The 18,374-nt window shown below is 36.7% G+C and overlaps 1 protein-coding gene across 3 annotated transcripts in view; it reads right to left on the bottom strand.

The window, feature by feature from the left end:
* Positions 1-17,841, bottom strand: part of myof (myoferlin) — a 33,841-nt gene extending 16,000 nt beyond the window's left edge. The window contains exons 1-24 of one of the 3 annotated variants that reach the window (XM_084435000.1): positions 17,763-17,841; positions 17,220-17,291; positions 17,068-17,123; positions 16,681-16,772; positions 10,384-10,492; positions 9,325-9,418; positions 8,902-9,035; positions 8,679-8,807; positions 7,628-7,690; positions 7,484-7,534; positions 7,362-7,392; positions 7,163-7,278; positions 6,562-6,688; positions 5,409-5,512; positions 5,264-5,332; positions 5,123-5,166; positions 4,724-4,806; positions 3,251-3,375; positions 3,019-3,132; positions 2,756-2,933; positions 2,546-2,670; positions 1,558-1,667; positions 1,194-1,386; positions 84-239 (exon numbers count right to left, since the gene is read on the bottom strand). In XM_084435000.1, coding sequence (XP_084291126.1) covers positions 84-239; positions 1,194-1,386; positions 1,558-1,667; positions 2,546-2,670; positions 2,756-2,933; positions 3,019-3,132; positions 3,251-3,375; positions 4,724-4,806; positions 5,123-5,166; positions 5,264-5,332; positions 5,409-5,512; positions 6,562-6,688; positions 7,163-7,278; positions 7,362-7,392; positions 7,484-7,534; positions 7,628-7,690; positions 8,679-8,807; positions 8,902-9,035; positions 9,325-9,406 — 2,034 coding nt within the window. In that variant the 5' untranslated portion in view covers positions 9,407-9,418; positions 10,384-10,492; positions 16,681-16,772; ... (1 more) ...; positions 17,220-17,291; positions 17,763-17,841. Of the gene's footprint in view, positions 1-83; positions 240-1,193; positions 1,387-1,557; positions 1,668-2,545; positions 2,671-2,755; positions 2,934-3,018; positions 3,133-3,250; positions 3,376-4,723; positions 4,807-5,122; positions 5,167-5,263; positions 5,333-5,408; positions 5,513-6,561; positions 6,689-7,162; positions 7,279-7,361; positions 7,393-7,483; positions 7,535-7,627; positions 7,691-8,678; positions 8,808-8,901; positions 9,036-9,249; positions 9,419-10,383; positions 10,493-16,680; positions 16,773-17,067; positions 17,124-17,219; positions 17,395-17,762 lie in introns of those variants that run through there. The other 2 variants (XM_084434999.1, XM_084435001.1) reach the window with 2 other exon arrangements.
* Positions 17,842-18,374: the final 533 nt, after the last annotated feature.

The raw sequence follows: 18,374 nt of genomic DNA, 5'->3' as shown, positions 1-18,374 counted from the left end.
GGTACAGAACATTTCATAGAGCAAAGCTTAAACATGTTTTATGCCTTATGTCTGAACAGCAGCATAGTACAATCTCTCAATACCTGCATAAAGACAGTCTGAGTCTTCCCGCAGTATTGGCCACATGCTTGCTCACAGTAGGATGAATGCAGCACTTGATAGGCTGGGATGCGGGTGTACGCAACCCTCTTCTCTCCTCTCAACATCCAGATAATCACATCAGGCATGCTGTTCTGAGGCTTTGGTAAAAGATGTTGATACAAATTATGTTTAAATGTGATTTCATTTAAGTTAGATTCTATTAGTCTGATTAACAAGAATTAGCACCTAAATTACAATTCTAATTTAGCACTAGTCCCTAACGTCTAAAGTTACTGTACAAATAAAATACAAGCATTGGCAGAAAACCAGCTCCACACAACTTCCTGGAAGTGCACCAGTTTGCCTGGAGTTGCATTTACTAGTAGAAAATGTTTTTCAGCTTTGTAGCATCATTTAAAGAGTTTTGTTTGTGTCTCATAGGAGCATGTTAACTTGATATACACAGAAAACAATTTGGAATACAACATTTTGTTTAAGTTCTATCTGTGAAATAATCAGTACATTTTAGATGTACAGAAAGTCACATTCTACTCATAGCCAGATACTGCTATGCAATTATTTGTGCATTTTCTTTTCGCTGGTCTAATATTGTCAGTCTTGGTCAGGTTTCTTGGTTCTTAAGTGTAAAGTTTGGCTATGAGAGGCTAACCAAGCACTGGTAAAGTAAAGTATAATTAAGAGCAATGGGTTGATTTCTTTTTTATTTAGGGATGCATCAATATTAAAATTATGTTCGATAACAAGCCGCTAATTATTTTCATATTAATTTATTCTGAAAAATAGCAGATTCATAAAATTCAAATAAATAAAACACATCATTTTAAATGCTACAAGTGCATTTAGCCAAAACATTATTCATTTAGCTGTTTATGCTGTTGTATAATTATTAGGTGTCTAAAGATGAGATCTCATCGTCTAAGTGAGATTACAGCAAATGGGGAAAAAAAAAATATGGTAAATGAGCAAGCACAACTGAATATCTAATATTGATATACATTTATAATGAACCGATTAGTATGAATTAGTAAAAAAAAAAAAATCTATTTGTATTTCTAATTGTAACTCCATTCTTACACAAAATAAAACCATACCTCCTCAGCAAGTTGCAGGAGTCTGTCGAGCCAGGTTTCAATGATGCTCAAGCACTTAGTAACATCTGTGGCCTCCTCAAACAAGCGTTTGGCCCCCTCCATGATGCTCTCCAGAGCACTGTCCCGCAACTTCTTTATCTGAATATCCAGGGCTGTGAGATTGGGCTTCCCCTCCAGGTCAGGAATTTTGAAACTGAGCACACAGTAGTTTGTATCAGTTAAAACATGCATGACCCAAATAAAACACTTTCTCTTTGCCCTACATACAAGAAAATCTCCCATATTTTAACTGACAACATTCAACAATGCATGTAGTTACATCTTGATGACTGTGGATCTAAGTAAGATCTAAAGTGGACATTACCTGGTGATATCTTCCATTAACTGATTGATGAGCTTCAGCCAGATTTCTACTAGTCTTGCATCTGTAGCTTTGGACAGTACTGCAGACTTTAACATACTGAGGTTTGTTTGCTGCAAAAGTATTAAAAAAAAAGTTTGATGCTCAAAGAAATAATTATACTCTTTCTTTCTCACTCACACACACTTAAAGTTTGGGGTCGGCAAGAAGTCTCTTATGCTCTGACAAGTGCATGTAAGCTCCATAGACTGTAAAAAAAATCTGTCGCCATCTTGGTAGCGCCTAGCCACTGCGCGTCACTCCCGGATAAACAAAAATGGGCAAAGAGGCGGGATTAGGTGACGTGACTTAACAGCAGATAAACGGCGGCAATCCACCTGTCCTCAAGTGGCCACGCCCTTTATTATGCAGAACTTTAAGGCTTAATATAATTTAAACGGATGAATTAAAAAAAAAAATAATAATAATAATAATAAATCACCCCCCCTCACAGTTGTCATGAAGGGCAAAATTAGCTATATAGACCAAAACCACTTGTTGCACCAGGCTGTAAAAAAAAATTTCTGCTGTAAAGTTAGGCATTTTAACATGGGGGATATATGAGATTGACTCTTTTGGAGCCTGTCTCTAGCGGCCAGTTGATGAATTGCAGTTTAAGTCTCTTACGTATTGGTTTCAAGAGAGAGACAGGAAGGTTGTCGCTTGGTCAGAACAGTGTGCGAATAAAATGCTTACCTGGCAAGGCTTAAAATGCATGCAAATAATAAACTTTAGTTATTGCGAAGAACTGCAATGTCCCTATTGTTGCGTTGCTAAACATGTGATGTGAAGGTATGTTGTGTTGTAACTGCAACTGAGAATAGAACGTGTACTGAAGCATGATACTACGATCTCTCTCAAAAGCAGATTTGAGACTTTTTAAACGTTCAAGATCTAAAATCGTTATAATCGCACACTCCTAAATTCAATGTCATACAAAACATTCACTTACCAAACGGTTAGACATATACAGAATGATGTTCAGTGAGTCTAACCGGTGACTGATATCCTCCCAAAAGGATGTGATGGAAATCACAGGCTTAGTGTCGCCCCATGGCAGGTAGTAGTAATTATTACCTGGAAGAACCCAAAAAATAAATAAATCAATACCTCACATCCTATTTTTACAAACACCAAATACTTGTTTGGTACTGTGTATCACCATCAAAAACAGCACAGCTGTACTGTGTGGTCGAAGCCAGAGGTTTGCACGTTTGGTCCATCTTGTTGCCATAGTTCCCGATGCTAACTTCAAACTGAATGGGCTCCCCCGGTTCTTGGATCATGGTCGCACTATGAAACACTGCACACAGACAATACTTCCTTCTGCGCTGGTATTTCTATGCAAAGAAAAGAACACAAAGCTGTAAATATAGGCTTCAAGTGAAAAACTACTCTGAAAGGAAACTCAACAAAGGGCCACACCTGAACAACCAAGATATCATCGCTTGATATTTCTTCCACGGACTTGTCAGGCTTTCCATCAAGTTTAGTAGAGAGCTCAACAAGAACTCTCCCTCGATAAGCCGCCCCTTCACCCTGCGAATATTCACAAATCCTTCAGCGTATTTGAAAAGCATTTTTTAACTGAAAACATTTTTGCTGCAAATTCTAATTACTTGGGAATGGAAACATAAAATGAATCATCTGCACTTGCCTTTCCTAAATTAAGGTCGTCATATGGGTCAGGTAAGCCCGAGAACTCTCTCGGACTGCCATACAGACATATATAGCAAGGCCCAAAAGTAGGCAGGAAGCCCATCTCAGATTCCCCAGTCTCTCCTGTGGAAAAACACATTCAATTAAAAGTTTCCAGTGGCATGATATTAGTTAGTAGTTAGATTAGTAAGGTTTGTTAAAGCATCTCAAAAGCAGAGCTCTTTAAATTAGTGTCATGAATTATAACGAATCATTTTAAATGTACAGAAACCCACAATTAATGAAGTTATAATAATAATAATAATAATAATTCATTAAATTCATACTGTGATTTCAACTACATTGATAAACAATGTTAGTGATGATTTTAGCACAATATGATTATTCACAACTGAAATATTTTCACAATAACAGTCGTACACTACCAGTCAAGTTTGGAATAAATAAGTATCTCTTACAAAAGGCTACATTTTTTAAATATAAAAAAATAAATAAAAAAAAAAATAAATAATAATAATAATAATAATAATAATAATAATAGAGTAAAAGTAGTAGTATTGCGAGATATTACTTTTACAAATTTTTTTTTTATTTCTAATACATTTCAAAATGTAATTTATTCCTGTGATAGATAAGCTGAATCCTTGCTGAACAAAAATACAGTAGTGAACATTTCAAGTGGATCAAAACCTTTCATCAAAGTTATACATTTTGAACAATACCCGTTCTTGTCTTAGGACAACTTTGATTCACTTTTTGGATCCACTTCAAATGTTGACTACTGTATATTAACCTTTGAATGGTAGTGTATAACAGTTTCCACAAAATAAAAAAAGCATCAAAACATTTCTTGAGCATTTTTGGATCAAATAAATGCAGCCTTGGTAAGCATAAGACAAAAACAAAACAAAAAAACATAATTTTTCCAAACTTATTCAAGTCAGATGCTTAATTATGCCATGCCATTTTATTTAGGTGATTAAGGTTATATTAAATTGCATTGTTCAACTTTTTTTTCATGTTGCATAACATGCTAATTCGAAAGCATGCACAGGCATTTATAATTTGCAAATTAACTGCAACCCCTTGGGTACCATATCCTTTCAGACAATACGAATAAAAATAGTTGGTTTGAGAGAATAACCTGTTCAATAAAACTTAAAAGAACTGCATGTTAACTAGAATTTATAGAATAACTATAATGCCTAAATATAATAACAATAAGGCCTAAATTATGTGTTTGGACACAAGGGATTGCAGATCTGGAATCAGTGCAAATATTCAACCTTTATTTGCTGAAAATTCATCTCCTGGATAATCTTCTTTCACAAAGAAAACAAATAAAGATGAATAAAAGATTATTTAAGTTTTGAATTTCATAGTACACAACTCAAATTCAGGACATGACCCCTTTAATAAAAATAAAAAATAAAGAGTTTGACATGAAAATAATGTATTCTGTATTTTATACCTTCAACTTCACCACCAGAGGATGCTATTTTGGACAGATCCAAATACGTGGTGCCAATGGCATCATTTCCAGAGAGGCGATCCCTGAGAAAGAGGGGGAGTCAGCTTAAATGTTCCAGTGTGTCATTGAATCAGTCCAGCTAGGGGAGTTCTCAGTTTTTCCCTTCAGTTGTTCCCTAAGCAGCTGTAGTCTGGTTTATGGGGAGGAATGCATTGTGGGAGAGGGTGGGGCAGTCCTGCTATGACTCACACTGCCTGCCTGCGTCCTCCCAGCTCAAAACACTGACCAAACTTTGCCTCACAGCTCACATTCCAAGACTAACACAGGGGATTCTCTCACCACAGATTTAAAATGTTCATATCCACTGTGGCCACACAACTTTACCACCACCATGCTCACCAGTCAAATACAGTCAGCTTGATTCTTTCACACATGGATGGGAACTAGAAAACAAGTCAAAGGCGTTTCCAATTAGAAACTTCAGGGGACTAACAAATTAATAAAATGCAAAAACAAATCTTTCCCAATTCAGCCAATTACCTTGACTTGTAGATTGAGCTGCTGGTTCCACTCTGGGTTTGCATTCTTCTCAATTATTTGTGTACAGAGCTGAAATACATGTAACTGTAGTTCAGACAAAAGGCAGAAGAAATATGCATGTACAGTATGTCTGGGTGGACTGTACCTTTTTGCCAGCAAACCAGGCCTCAACAAATGGATCCACTAGATTTTTCTTGTTTTCTTGACCCCCAAATGCTGCTTTTAAAGTCTGGGTGATGGAGTCATCCACTGAAAACAAAAAGCACTTCAATGTTACAACTTACTTACACTTTAAAGTGGGGTTCATTCTTCCAAAGTCTGAGAAAAGAATAAAAGTTATTAATTACAATTTATTTTACTATATTTTACGTACAAATAAATGCTTCCAACTATATTTACTTAATCTAACAAGAAGTTAACTAACTTTTGCTGCTTAAAATGCAGTTCATTCTTTCGGTCTGAGAAAAACTACTTAGTACAACTAAGTAAAATTTTACTTACAACTTAGCTAGCAGATGTGGTTGAAGTATTTTGATAAGTAGTAGTGAGATGCAAACAGTGTTACAAACTCTGTCACTTTAAAGTGGAGTTTATTCTTTCACAGCCTAAGAAAAACCATTTTGTACAACTTACTAAATACTAATACTCATTTTATCTACAGCTTATCTAAATATTTTCAATGACCGGTTTAGGGCTTATATTAAGCCAGGATCAGGCCTTAATTCAATTAGGACATTTAAGTAGCTTTTATTAACGTGCCGTAGAAAAAAAACATTACTGGTGTACATCTTGAGACAAAACAATGGCATTGACATATTTTAAGATATGTCAGTGCAAGTTGCTTTCATTTAAAAATGTCTGTGAAAGCGGGGGTTTATCTACTAGTTAAGCCACACACTTAACTAGTATACTTAAGCTACATACTTAACCCATTTTTAAACACAAAAACATTCTGTATGATTGGTCATAAGAACAAAATATGAACAAAATAAAATAACCAGCTTTCTCAGATTTTTTCCCCAGTCATTAGCTTAACTGACAGACATTTGAGAATCAGGGAACTCTGTGCACGTGTTAACAGTCCCAGCAACTCAACAGTTAATGGCAGGGAACGGTTTTGTATAAGCTAGTAGGATACCACCTTGAGGGATCAGAAAGTGACTCAATGTGCCAGCTCAACAAATAAAGAATCCCCAATGTGGTCCTTTCCTGGACTAACAATTGAATCCAAATCATATCAACCAAAGAAGATTGTCTGCTACTTCAGAGAACAAATGCATAAGGAATAACTGTCATACTCTGGGGGACGTCCTCAGCCCGAAACACTTTGAGTTTAAGTGTTACCCATCGAAGAGCGATGCCAGCGGGCAGCAGCAAGTTACTCTCCACATCATCTTTATCACTGTCCTCCTCCTTCCTTTCCACCTGTCAAATAAACATTGACCAATAAGACCAGTTTGTACAGCTTGTATTGCATAAGCTTACAAATTTTTAGGAGTTCAAAATTTATGACAGATAGAAAGCAGTCTTTTAGCGTTTTTTAAAGTCTTCTCGTGCACTATTGCATATTTTAGTTAGACGTGTTCCTGGGTCAACATATTTTGTTGATCCTGGAAAAACATTCCTTTCTGAAAATCTAATCCCAACTAGATCCCTACCCCTCAACATAACACTACCAATAAGTTATCCCTAAAATCAGAGGGAAATAATAGGTGAATAACACTGATGTAGAAGCACCCAACTCTCGTTGTAAGCCTAAACTTGACATAAACTGAAACCTTGTCCCTCAAATCTGATTGGTTGATTGGAATGTTGATCCAAGAACATGTTGTACTTGGTGAAATCAGGTTCTGCATACAGTGCACAGATGCCAATATAAATGATCTTCAGGGGACGTACCGGCGGTTCATCTCCTGTTCCCACCACAAACATGCTGACTTTGATATAACCCTTCGCTCCGGAGCTCGAGTCATCTGGGTCACTCAGGAGAACCCATTTCTTCAAGATACAGTGAGCTAGGGTTTAAAAACAAACCTTTAATGATCTGTTCAACTACAGATAAAATGTAATGAATATTTTGTGAGTATCAGATAATTACCTGGTTCATCATAGATGTAGCCTATATCAAGCTACAAAAAGAGAAATTAATTCATAAGATCATCTTGAAGTACACTGCACGTCTAGTATAATAAAAGCACACTTTGGATTTGACTGAATTACCTTGAATTCACCCATGAGACAGTCTGATCTAAAAGAAGATGAGTTATACACCTGCAGAAAAGAAAAAACAAAACATCACCGATAAGAAAGAAAGAAAGAAAGGAAAACTGGTCAAAAAAAAAACAAAAAAAAAAGTTTTCTTACCCGGAAGCTTACGACCTCATCAAACAGTTCAGAGGGCAACATGTTGATATTGAAAAAGAATATCTGGAAAGAGTGACACATACAGTATTTAGTGACATTTTATTAAGATTTTAGGAAATTATGGCTTTTCAAATAATCAGGAATACATTCTAAGGCTACATTCAGACTGTCAAAAGTCAAAAGTGACTCAAATCTGATGTTTTCACTTATATGCTTATCTGTTTTTAATGTGAACAGCAAAACTCACAAAATCTGATTTATTTGATTCTGATTTAGACCACTTCTATATGTGGTACTAAATCTGGTACAGTTCAGATGTTTTGCAATGCAACCACAGTCTTAACAGTCACATCAAAATTCATGCGTCTTTTACACCACTCTAGATCGACAATCGTCACAATTCTGCGCTGACAGGAGTCACCCCAAAGATTTCACTGTAGGTCTTTGGTCACTCGGTTAATATGGAAGACAGCCGTGACAGAAGTCTGGAGGGACTGCATCATGGTGAAAGCTCTATTCAAGCAAAACTTGAGGGAAAACTATATAAATATACCTAGAAATACTCATCTTTGAGTAAATGCTTTCTTTCTCATCATCCTCCCTATCGCCTGCACATGAATTTACGTGCTTCAGGGGTACATCACTAATTTCAGTGTCCTACATGTTTACGTTTGTATGACAGTGTCTTGTTATTGTTCTTTTGGGGTCAGTTTGAGACTGTGATCAGTTCACACTTGAATCTGATATTGACCACATTTAAAAAATAATGAGAACAGCCAAACCAAAAAATTATATATATATATATATATATATCAGAATTGGGCACTAAGGCTTGCAGTGTGAATGTAGCCCAAAACAGTTCACCCAAAACTGTTAAAAAGTTGGTCAAATTTTTTCGTTCGGTGAAAATTAGCAAGATTATTACAATATAGCACATGAATAGAATTGTGTACTTAAGAATAGAAAATGTTTTAAAAAAAACGTTTTAAATTGTTGCTGTTTTAAATAAATTAAATGATAATACAAAAATTCTGTAATATCAATCGTGTACCTCATCAAAGTATGGGTTATTTCCTTTCCTGATCCTAGTTCTGTGTGTATCTCCACACACATGCACTTTGACCACAGGTTTGATGTTATTTCCAGGCAACTGACGTCCCTCAATCACCCGCACACGGATCTTTGACAAAAATAACATGACTAATAAAGCATATGCAGTCAGCATTTAAATTGGAAGAGACATCTGTAAATATGACTACATGACGCTGCTGTACCTGAAAATCCTGAGGTTTGTTGGCCAAATTATTACGTTTCCTTGTCCTAGTACGAAATTTCTCGCCAGGCTCACCAGGGGATGTGACAGCACCCGGTATCCCAGAATCAGTGCCATCACCCTCTTCACCCCCAGCTGATCAGTGCACATCCACAAAGAAAAAAAATACATTAAGCAGGACGTCATGGCAAGGGTCAGTCAAACATATGCAACATGGTAAGCATGCAATACACATGTTCAAAGCTAAAGCCTTTCACAAAATGATCTTCACACATTCCTGCAATCGACATTTAACTATAAAGTATTTGAAAATGCATTTCACACTTCATTTTTACACAGAATCACACACCATCAAGCATGTCATCTGTATAACACTCCATTACAAGGTCAAACAGAAAAGCACTGAGCCACACACTCAGCTAACCTGTGTTTCCGCCCATGCTGCCATCTTGTTGATCTTGTGGATTTGTCATGGCACCGGCAGGTGGCTCATAGCCAATTAACATGCTGATGGTCCCCTACAAAAGGATGCAGCTAATTATCTCATAATAATGTGTCAAATTGATTACATAAATACTGAAAGTGCCTCGAATGTGTAAATATTGACAGTGATGCTATCATCACAAAACTACATTTGATTTTTATTTTTGTAAGAGCTGTTTAAATATGCCTCTCAGGTTTAATACAGGTGACGACCTAATTCAAGTTAACTAGTCAATTAAGCCAGTAAAGTTTGTTGTAAATAAATGGGACCAAATGGGTCTCATTCACTAACTTTGTTCTTGAAATCTGCGTACGAATGTTTTCACGAACAAATCATAATTCATCAATAACTTTCATTGTAAAATGTATTCTAAATTTAAACCACTCATACACAAAATTCACATACACTTGGTGACCTAGATGAAATTTAACACTTAGATATAGATCTTAAATATATTTTATCATGTACATGTACACATATAATATACGTATACACAGCTGGCCAATCAGAAGTCTATTAAAGGGGTTTGTTTTGTTTGAACTGGTTTTGAGGATGGCACAACTGGCATTGCTCGAGGATCTTGCTGCACGCGTTCTCAGGCTAGAATGTGACTTTACAGAGCGTTGTGTTTGTTGAGAGTGATGAAAGGTAAGGGTGTGCGGAAAGTCCTTGTATGGACATGGGTTGGGTTTGTTGTGCGCACGTGTTGTGAATTAGCCGAAAATCTTCGTGAGAAGTTCTCCAGAGCATAAATACGAATTATCCACGCAATTATTAGTGAATGAGACCCAATAATACTTATTTGGTAGCTGAAAGTATTTTAATAAAAGAAAATGCAAAAGATGAGGATGTACGGGACTGTGTGAATGACGGAATTAGTTCTGCGGGTGCAGATTATATGAGTACCTACTTATAAGAAAATGTATTTAAAATATAACAAAAATATAAATGTGTGTGTCATTTGATTTAAGAGAAACATTTTTTGAAAAAAACACTTACTCCAAAGTTCTTGCCATTTTCATCCACTAGAGCCAAGTTTTTCACCGGGAGAGATTTAACTTGGCTACTGGCAAGGTCTTTTAAAGAGACTTTAGCAGATCCAATCAACCTAAAACAATCAAACAAACAAACAAAAGATAATAAATAAAAAAAGGCCTGTGGAAAATCAAGCAGGTCACCTGATGTCCCATGTTTCTGTAGAACATAATATCTGTCTCATACAGTGTTTCAAAAACTGCTGTGTGAATCGTGTGACTTTATTTGCATTTAAAAAACAAAGTGCAGTGCACCATGAAATCAAAACTTATTTTCATAATTCATGTTCCTGGTCTGACTGTGAATTATTCATCAGTTAATATTATTTAAAAAAAGCAACAAAAACAAGATTTGCCTTTATAACCTTTTTTAAAAATGCCCAAACTTGCTCCACCTCTGAAACAACTTATTTTCAGCTGACATCATGAATTCCTCTTATTTCTCAACAAAAAAACATTCAAAAACATCACATAGACATATAAACAACATTAAACTTTTCACCACAGGGGGACTTTAATTATTTTCTGTCAGTCCATTAAATGCTACATAATAAACAGACGTGGCACACAACACAATGCGTAAATAAATATTATACATGGGAGAAAAATCCTTTGTGTGCTCTAACTCTGAAGTCACAAGAGAGATCTCCTCCAAAAGTAAATAACGCCACCCAGATTAATAATGTGAATGCGACGCTTGGTAGGTCAGGATCCAGGAACACCCTCAAAGACCATTTTCCATCTGAGCATTTCCCTGGCTAAGAGAAACATTTGCAATAAAACGCTTTGATTATACATTGTTCAGCCACAAACAACAGCACATTCAGCATTTTCCTACTGAAAACACTGACATGCTACCTCTACACATTTGATTATTAGTGGGCTGGTGTTGTATCATTTCACAATAATAACAAAGGTGCGTCCACAGACATTAGACCTGGGGCCAGTGCCATGAAGCCAGTTTAGGTGGCTAGCCAGGTATGTTTCTGTTTAGTATGTGCCAACCCTGAGAACCATGAAAGTGGTTTGGCTTTTAGCGGTGATCATCACTATAGTAACTTACGCTTCATGGCTTAAAGGGATACTCCACTTTTTTTGGAAATAGGCTAATTTTACAACTCCCCCAGAGTTAAACAGTTGAGTTTTACCGTTTTCGAATCCATTCAGCCGATCTCCGGGTCTGGCGGTACCACTTTTAGCATAGCTTAGCATAGATCATTGAATCGGACAAGACCATTAGCATCTCTCTAAAAAAAAAATGACCAAAGAGTTGCGATATTTTTCCTATTTAAAACTTGACTCTTCTGTAGTTACATCATGTACTAAGACCGACGGAAAATGTAAAGTTGCGATTTTCTAGGCTGATATGGCTAGGAACTATGCTTTGCTGCCGTACCATGAGTGCAGCAGGTGTAATGATATGACGCAGCGCCTGAAAATAGGTCTAATAGGTTAGACAAACTTAGTCCCGGTCACGTTGGAAGTTACCGAGCTGGGGACTATTTTCAGGCACTGCGTCATATCATTACGCCTGCTGCACTCATGGTACGGCAGCAAAGTTTCTTGATTATTACGCAGGAATGAGAGTATAGTTCCTAGCCTTATCAGCCTAGAAAATCCCAACTTTTCATTTTCCGTCGGTCTTAGTACACGATGTAACTACAGAAGAGTCAAGTTTTAAATAGGAAAAATATCGAAACTCTTTGGTAATTTTTTTGAGAGAGATGCTAATGGTCTTGTCCAATTCAATGATCTATGCTAAGCTATGCTAAAAGTGGTACCGCCAGACCCGGAGTTCGGATGAATGGATTCGAAAACGGTAAAACTCAACTGTTTAACTCTGGGGGAGTTGTAAAATGAGCCTATTTCCTAAAAAAGTGGAGTATCCCTTTAACCTGCTTCGGGGCAGGTTATGTTCTGGGTAGGTTATGTTCTGGGTAAGAGATCTCTAATCGAAATTGGACCAGCTGTGAGCAAAGTAACATGTCTGATGTTACATGTCTGAGATCCTTAATTATAACCTGAGGTGATTCCAAGCATGATTAATATTTACCAGCCTCTTAATAGCACTGATCAAACACACTTCCTGTACTTTAGCACACAAATGAAAGTATTTCAAAAGTCACTCGCCCCAGTTGCTCTTGCTACAAATAATTTTTTTAGGGTACGACAACGATGTACTAAAACATTTTTCACATACAGACGAGAACGCTGTCAAAGTTATCCCTGTTCACATGGATCTGCGAAACGGATTAAAAACAGATTAAAAACGCTGTATTATGCATGTCAGGCCAGTAGTTGGCGATTTCACTTTGTAAAGGAACCTATTACATGTTCCGTCTTTACGCATGCGCATGTTGTCACTGTTTGCACAAATTCCTGTTTTTTGCTAGCCTGGCAAGCCAGACCTACATCAAGATGTTAGGTCTGGAAACTCACCATAGACACGGCTCAATCCGAGGGGCGGGATAAACGGCTGTCTTTCAAATTCCCTCTGCACGCAATAGGACAGCGCTACAACCAACCAGAGCGTTTTCCCAACAGCTGAGCTAACGTTAGATGATAGATTCAACTTTTGCCATATCTGACAGGCAAAAAAAAAGCATTTCTAAACAAACGTGTCGTAAATACTTCACCTTTGGCTTATAGTCAGAAGTTACGCTGTTTGCGTAGATCACGGAGCACGCAGTGACAACCGCGCCCACTACGGTCACATATTATGACGGTCACAGAATCTGGTGTAACACCGGCAAAACTACGAACACATCTTCCTTTTTAAAGAATGACTTAAGTGCCGTTCTTTGCTCTTTTCTCAAAGAAAAACTTAACTCCAAGTCCTCCAGAGTCGCGGCCAAAGCCGATTCGAAAGACTGTTCGCCAGCAGCCATTCTTTGTTTTCAAGCCAGGGAACCGTCACATCTCTGTCGTCATTATGTTAAGCCCGCCCCGCCTACTCTATACGCATGTGATTGGCCTGACCCAATTTGGGTTTTTGCAGCTAGAAGGTCTATTGAGAGTGTCTAACGTTAGACCCACCTGGCTGCAAAATACATTTTGCTGCCGCTAGGGTGCGTCTAGATTTCTAGGCTAGTTTTTTGCAGTTTACACGGAGACAATAATGGTATCGTTTTCAAAGACTTTTTTCAGGTTCCCAAATGCAGTTGTTGTGTCAATGAATGGCCAAAACCGTCAATGAATGGCCGTTTTTGGTTGAAAATAGTTTAGTGTAAACGGCCCCTTAGTAACAGACAGACTAGCTTTTAGCGATGAGTATTTATTATTATTTTATATGATTAAATCCATTACACATGAGCAACTAGTTTAACTATTAAGCAGGTTTACCTTTGAAACCGCATGGATTACTTTTATGATGTCATCAAAATATCAACTCCCATTCGCTGCCATTATAAAGCTTGGAAGAGCCAGATTTTTTTTATATAACTCCCAATTGTATTAGTCTGATTAGTCATATACACCCTAGGATGGCTTGAGTGCGAGTAAGTCATGGGTTAATTTTCATTTTTGGGGGATCTATCCCTTTAAGAATATAGATAAAACTGTAAAGTTTGGTGTATGTAAATGCTACTGAAGTGGAGATTTCTGGCTGGTGTCGAGGAAAGGTTTTTTTTTTTTTTTTTTAGAAAATGGCCTTTAAAGATATGTGTTATTGTAATTGAAATCTAATTACATTTCTTTCCACTAATCTGAAGCAAGTAATTAAATGCTAAATAGCCCAAAGTCAGTGCACTTTTTTGCATGTAGTGTCTTGCCTTAATTTACAGTTATTCAAGAATGGTTTTATCAACAATTTACACCCAAATTAATTTTGCCTAGTAAATCTTTGCTTATGAAACTTTAATTTATAATATTTATAAAGTATTTCATTTATTGTATTTAATTCTATGCAACATTCATGTAATTGGTTTTCAAACTATTTTATACCAGCTCTGCTTGGGTTTCTTGAATTAAGCCCATGAGTTCTTACAAAATTTTCAGGGAAAGTCTCACAACATCTTATGACAATTAAAACAACCTAATGGATCTCAAGTTTCAAACAAACATGTCAAAGCAAACATTTAAAGCAAAGGTAACCACACCCTCCAACATTTCGCCTCATTCCATTTCCTTTATGGAACGTTATTTCTGAGATCCTTAAGGTGATTCCAAGTATGATTAATATTTACTAGCCTCTTAACAGCAATGATCAAACACACTTCCTGTACTTAAGAACACACTTGAAAGTATTTCATTGGGAATCAAACTAAGTGCACTGCTCACTACAACTCTGGCCTTGTGGGACGCAGACTAGATCAGTGCCGTGGTGTTCTTCATTTGCCAGACTCTCAAACAGAATTGATTTGGAATGCCACAATGCTACTTTTGTTCCATAGAGAAAAATGCACGTGTCCCACAAAATGTTGCCAAATACGTTGCTGGATCAACATCTCTTCAACATTCTGGAGCTAAATTCTCAGACAGTCCAAAATTTTAATTTGATCAGCCTGCCCCATCTCTAAAATCTGATTAATTGATAACAATATTGTTCCAAACCGAACAAAGATGTTGATCCAGGAACATGTCCTACAGGAAAATGCCCAACAAAATCAGTTAAAGATCCCATGAAATTTAAAATGTTGTTTTTAGAGCTTGTAGTTCATGTCTATTAGGTTTGTAATGCAACTTAAAGGCTATAAGATACATGCTGCTCCAAATTCCCGTTTCGATAGGGATTACATCAACACAGGAAAGAAAACTGCTAGTCCAGCCCTTTCATAGTCATTAAACACACAATACATTGCCACTGTCTGGGAGACACTTTAAATCCCACTGATATTAGAGGTAAACTGAGCAATAACCGTGTTGTTTTACTCTGATTAGCCCATATGAACTACTTATGTGCTATCCTGCAACACCATAACTAGTGCTCTTTCAACACAGAAACAGGTAAACAAAGAAACATCAGTATAATGGTGTTCTTATGAGATCAGCAACATAAGCTACATGTCAAGGCCCAAAATATTTGCTTTTTCATCCTGTATCTTCAACATAATGCTTCTTTTACTTTGGTAACCAAAGTATAGTTGTCAGAATAATAAAATGAGAGAGAGATTCTTGCAATACACCTCAGTTCCTTTGACTTGGTTTGAAAGCATCTCAATGTCACTAGTGTAATTTCTCAGTATATCGAAATATCACAATGAACTGAAGCATTTGACAACATATTTATATAATGTGAGTCAGAAATGATCAGGGATCGGAGGTAAAATCTACTATAATGTATGCCATTCCAGATTCTTTAAGGGACTGTCATTCATTCCCATATAACACACATTATATTCTGTTTTAGACACAGTTATTGCAAACTATTTTGTTGATGTCCATACAAATTTCTCCTGATTAAAGCCCTATAACTATTCGAAAGAGGAAGGAATAAATTAAACTGACAAAGTATGACAATGATTTAAAATGGGCAGAACAAAATTCCTTCATAAAAGACAAAGAATGTCTGCAAAAATCATAGGGAAATGAAAATGAAAAAGTTATGCAATGAATGAAAGACCCACATGATGTCATCAAGACAAATTTGCATGAAATTGCATGAATGTAAATTTCAGTGAGAGTTATGTTCCTCTTTGTGTTCGCCTTTGGATTTTTTCCAATGCCTTTCTCACAAAAAAAAAAAAGAAAAAAAATCTAGAATAACTGGAAATGCATGAAATTTATAGCCCAACATGGTGATAAAGAGCTGTAAGACCATTCTATTTATGTCTATTTACTTCAAGTCATGTCTTTATACAAGAACTGCATTTCAGTAACTAACAATCATTTATTCATCCAGCACTGCGAACCAAACGCCTCAGTTCCACCCCTCATGGCATTGTAGAGCAGGTCTGAACACAGCCGTGAGGGTGTGTTTGAGGTGCATGGTATTACAGTGTCAGACTGAGAAAACCAAGATTAACATGGTTCACTATTACCCTGAAATGCAGCGACTACTTTAAACTGCGACATCAATACAGAAGAGACAGGGAATAGACGTGAATCTAACCAAGAGAAAGAACTGATGCAAAACTTTGTATTGAACTCTGCATTTTACTGAATGGCAAGTCACTTTGAATCCATTCCAGAAGGTCAAATCTCTTGAATTCTATAAGCTAATACTTCTTTAGTCACACAACTTGTATTTGATTAAGGTGGGAGCAAGAGTTCAACACCACACTGTTTGGCGTATGACTCAATTGAGCAGTTGAAAAACACTCACTTGTCCTTGCCAAGAGTCTCGTAGTCTTTCACAAGCACATCAATGTAGGAGGAAGAATCAAGAGGAACCCCTTTTAAATCAAACTCAAGTGTCTAAAGGGGAAAAAAGCATTCAAAACTTCAAAAACTCTCACAGCCACTGGACTGGAGAAATGTTAAACTGTGCTATGCACAAGGTTAATATGCATGCCGTCATTGGCTCAGGTAGCCTAAATAATATGAAATTAAAAACAACACATAAACAAATTATTTAAAAAAAGTTAAAGAAAACAAAGACAACAGTCAAATTACAAATACTTTGCATTCAGTTTTTATGTCATACACAGCAACTTTAATCTAATTCATTTGTAATTAGCGTTAAAGTGTTTAAAACAAAAACTCAACAGACCTCATTCCACACTGGGTTCACTTCATTGCTAACGGACTTGGTTTTCTTCTTTTCGTCTAAAATTTTACGAAAGCCAACAGGTCAAAACTAACACTCGGTGCCGTTATTTTGCAGTTAAATGGCTATACATGAAGCCAAACAGGATTTCTTACCTTTAAACACCACAGATACGACGGGGTCTGGGCTGCCCAGTTTCTTCTTGGGCAAACCCGCCGCAGACTCCACTGCCACGCGCAACATGACAGTAAAAAGCACAACACGCTTTCATTCAATGCACTTTCATAGCGATGTCTCTCTGTATGTGAGACTGTGGGCTCAATGCAGTGCCCGTATCCTTTTGAGTTTGTAAAGGGTGTGGACTTCACTGACACTATGTGGCAGACTGCCTACCTGTTCAAGTTAACTTATATTTGCAGAAGTGATGCGCAAATATTGGCTTTAAATTATGAAATTCTTTTTGATATAACATAAAGAATATTGCCTGCATGCTTGCCCAAATACACGTAAAATGATAATCTCAGTAATTTTAAAGTTTGAGAGATGAGACACCAGCGCCACCTAGCGGTGCATTGAACGAATCACATAGATCAACTTCGTGTTGGACACATCAAACGAGCATACTCTCATATTGTAAATTTGGGTGTGTGGTATGTTATGAGGGATAAGTAATTGGACATCATTCATTCTTCTACTACCTTCAGAGAGCCTGGGTTCAGATTCTGGACACTTGAGGAGATTCTTGTGCAGCTTCGGCTTGATGGCATCACACTCCTCAAACCCGAACTTTTAGTTCCAGTCCTCGAATTTGATTGGCCGAGCGGAGTCCCATATGGGCGGAACACTTCTACTGTTTGTATCACTCCGCTTGTGCCAACGCGTTCAGACCAGACTGGCTGGAAGTCTGTGTGCATTAGTAGCGGCGATTTATTTTCTGCAGTTTAAATTACGTAATAATGGCAGAAATTTGCATATTTATCTGTATTATTACTTAGTAACTGAATAATTCACTCAACCAATTTGGTCAAAAGAAATTGTGAAAATTAGTTCTTAGGAAGAAAAATATTATATTTTCTGAAATGTGATTAGATGACATAATCCATTTGATCTTGAATTTGATCCATTAATTTGATCTTAAAAAATAATGATAATACAAAAATCCCAAGGGTGGATTTCAGAAACAAAATTTATAAAACTTAAAACTGGTCAAATAATGCAATGTTTGTATCACTATATATACACACATTTTTAGTTTCACACTTGATTTAACTGTTAGATTGATCAATTAGAAGTAAGCTATTAAGCCTTTA

This window comes from Rutilus rutilus (assembly GCF_951802725.1).
Source record: "Rutilus rutilus genome assembly, chromosome: 16".
NCBI lineage: Eukaryota > Metazoa > Chordata > Actinopteri > Cypriniformes > Leuciscidae > Rutilus > Rutilus rutilus.
The sequence above is the reverse complement of the archived record's forward strand: the minus strand, read 5'-3'. Positions and strand labels throughout refer to the sequence as shown.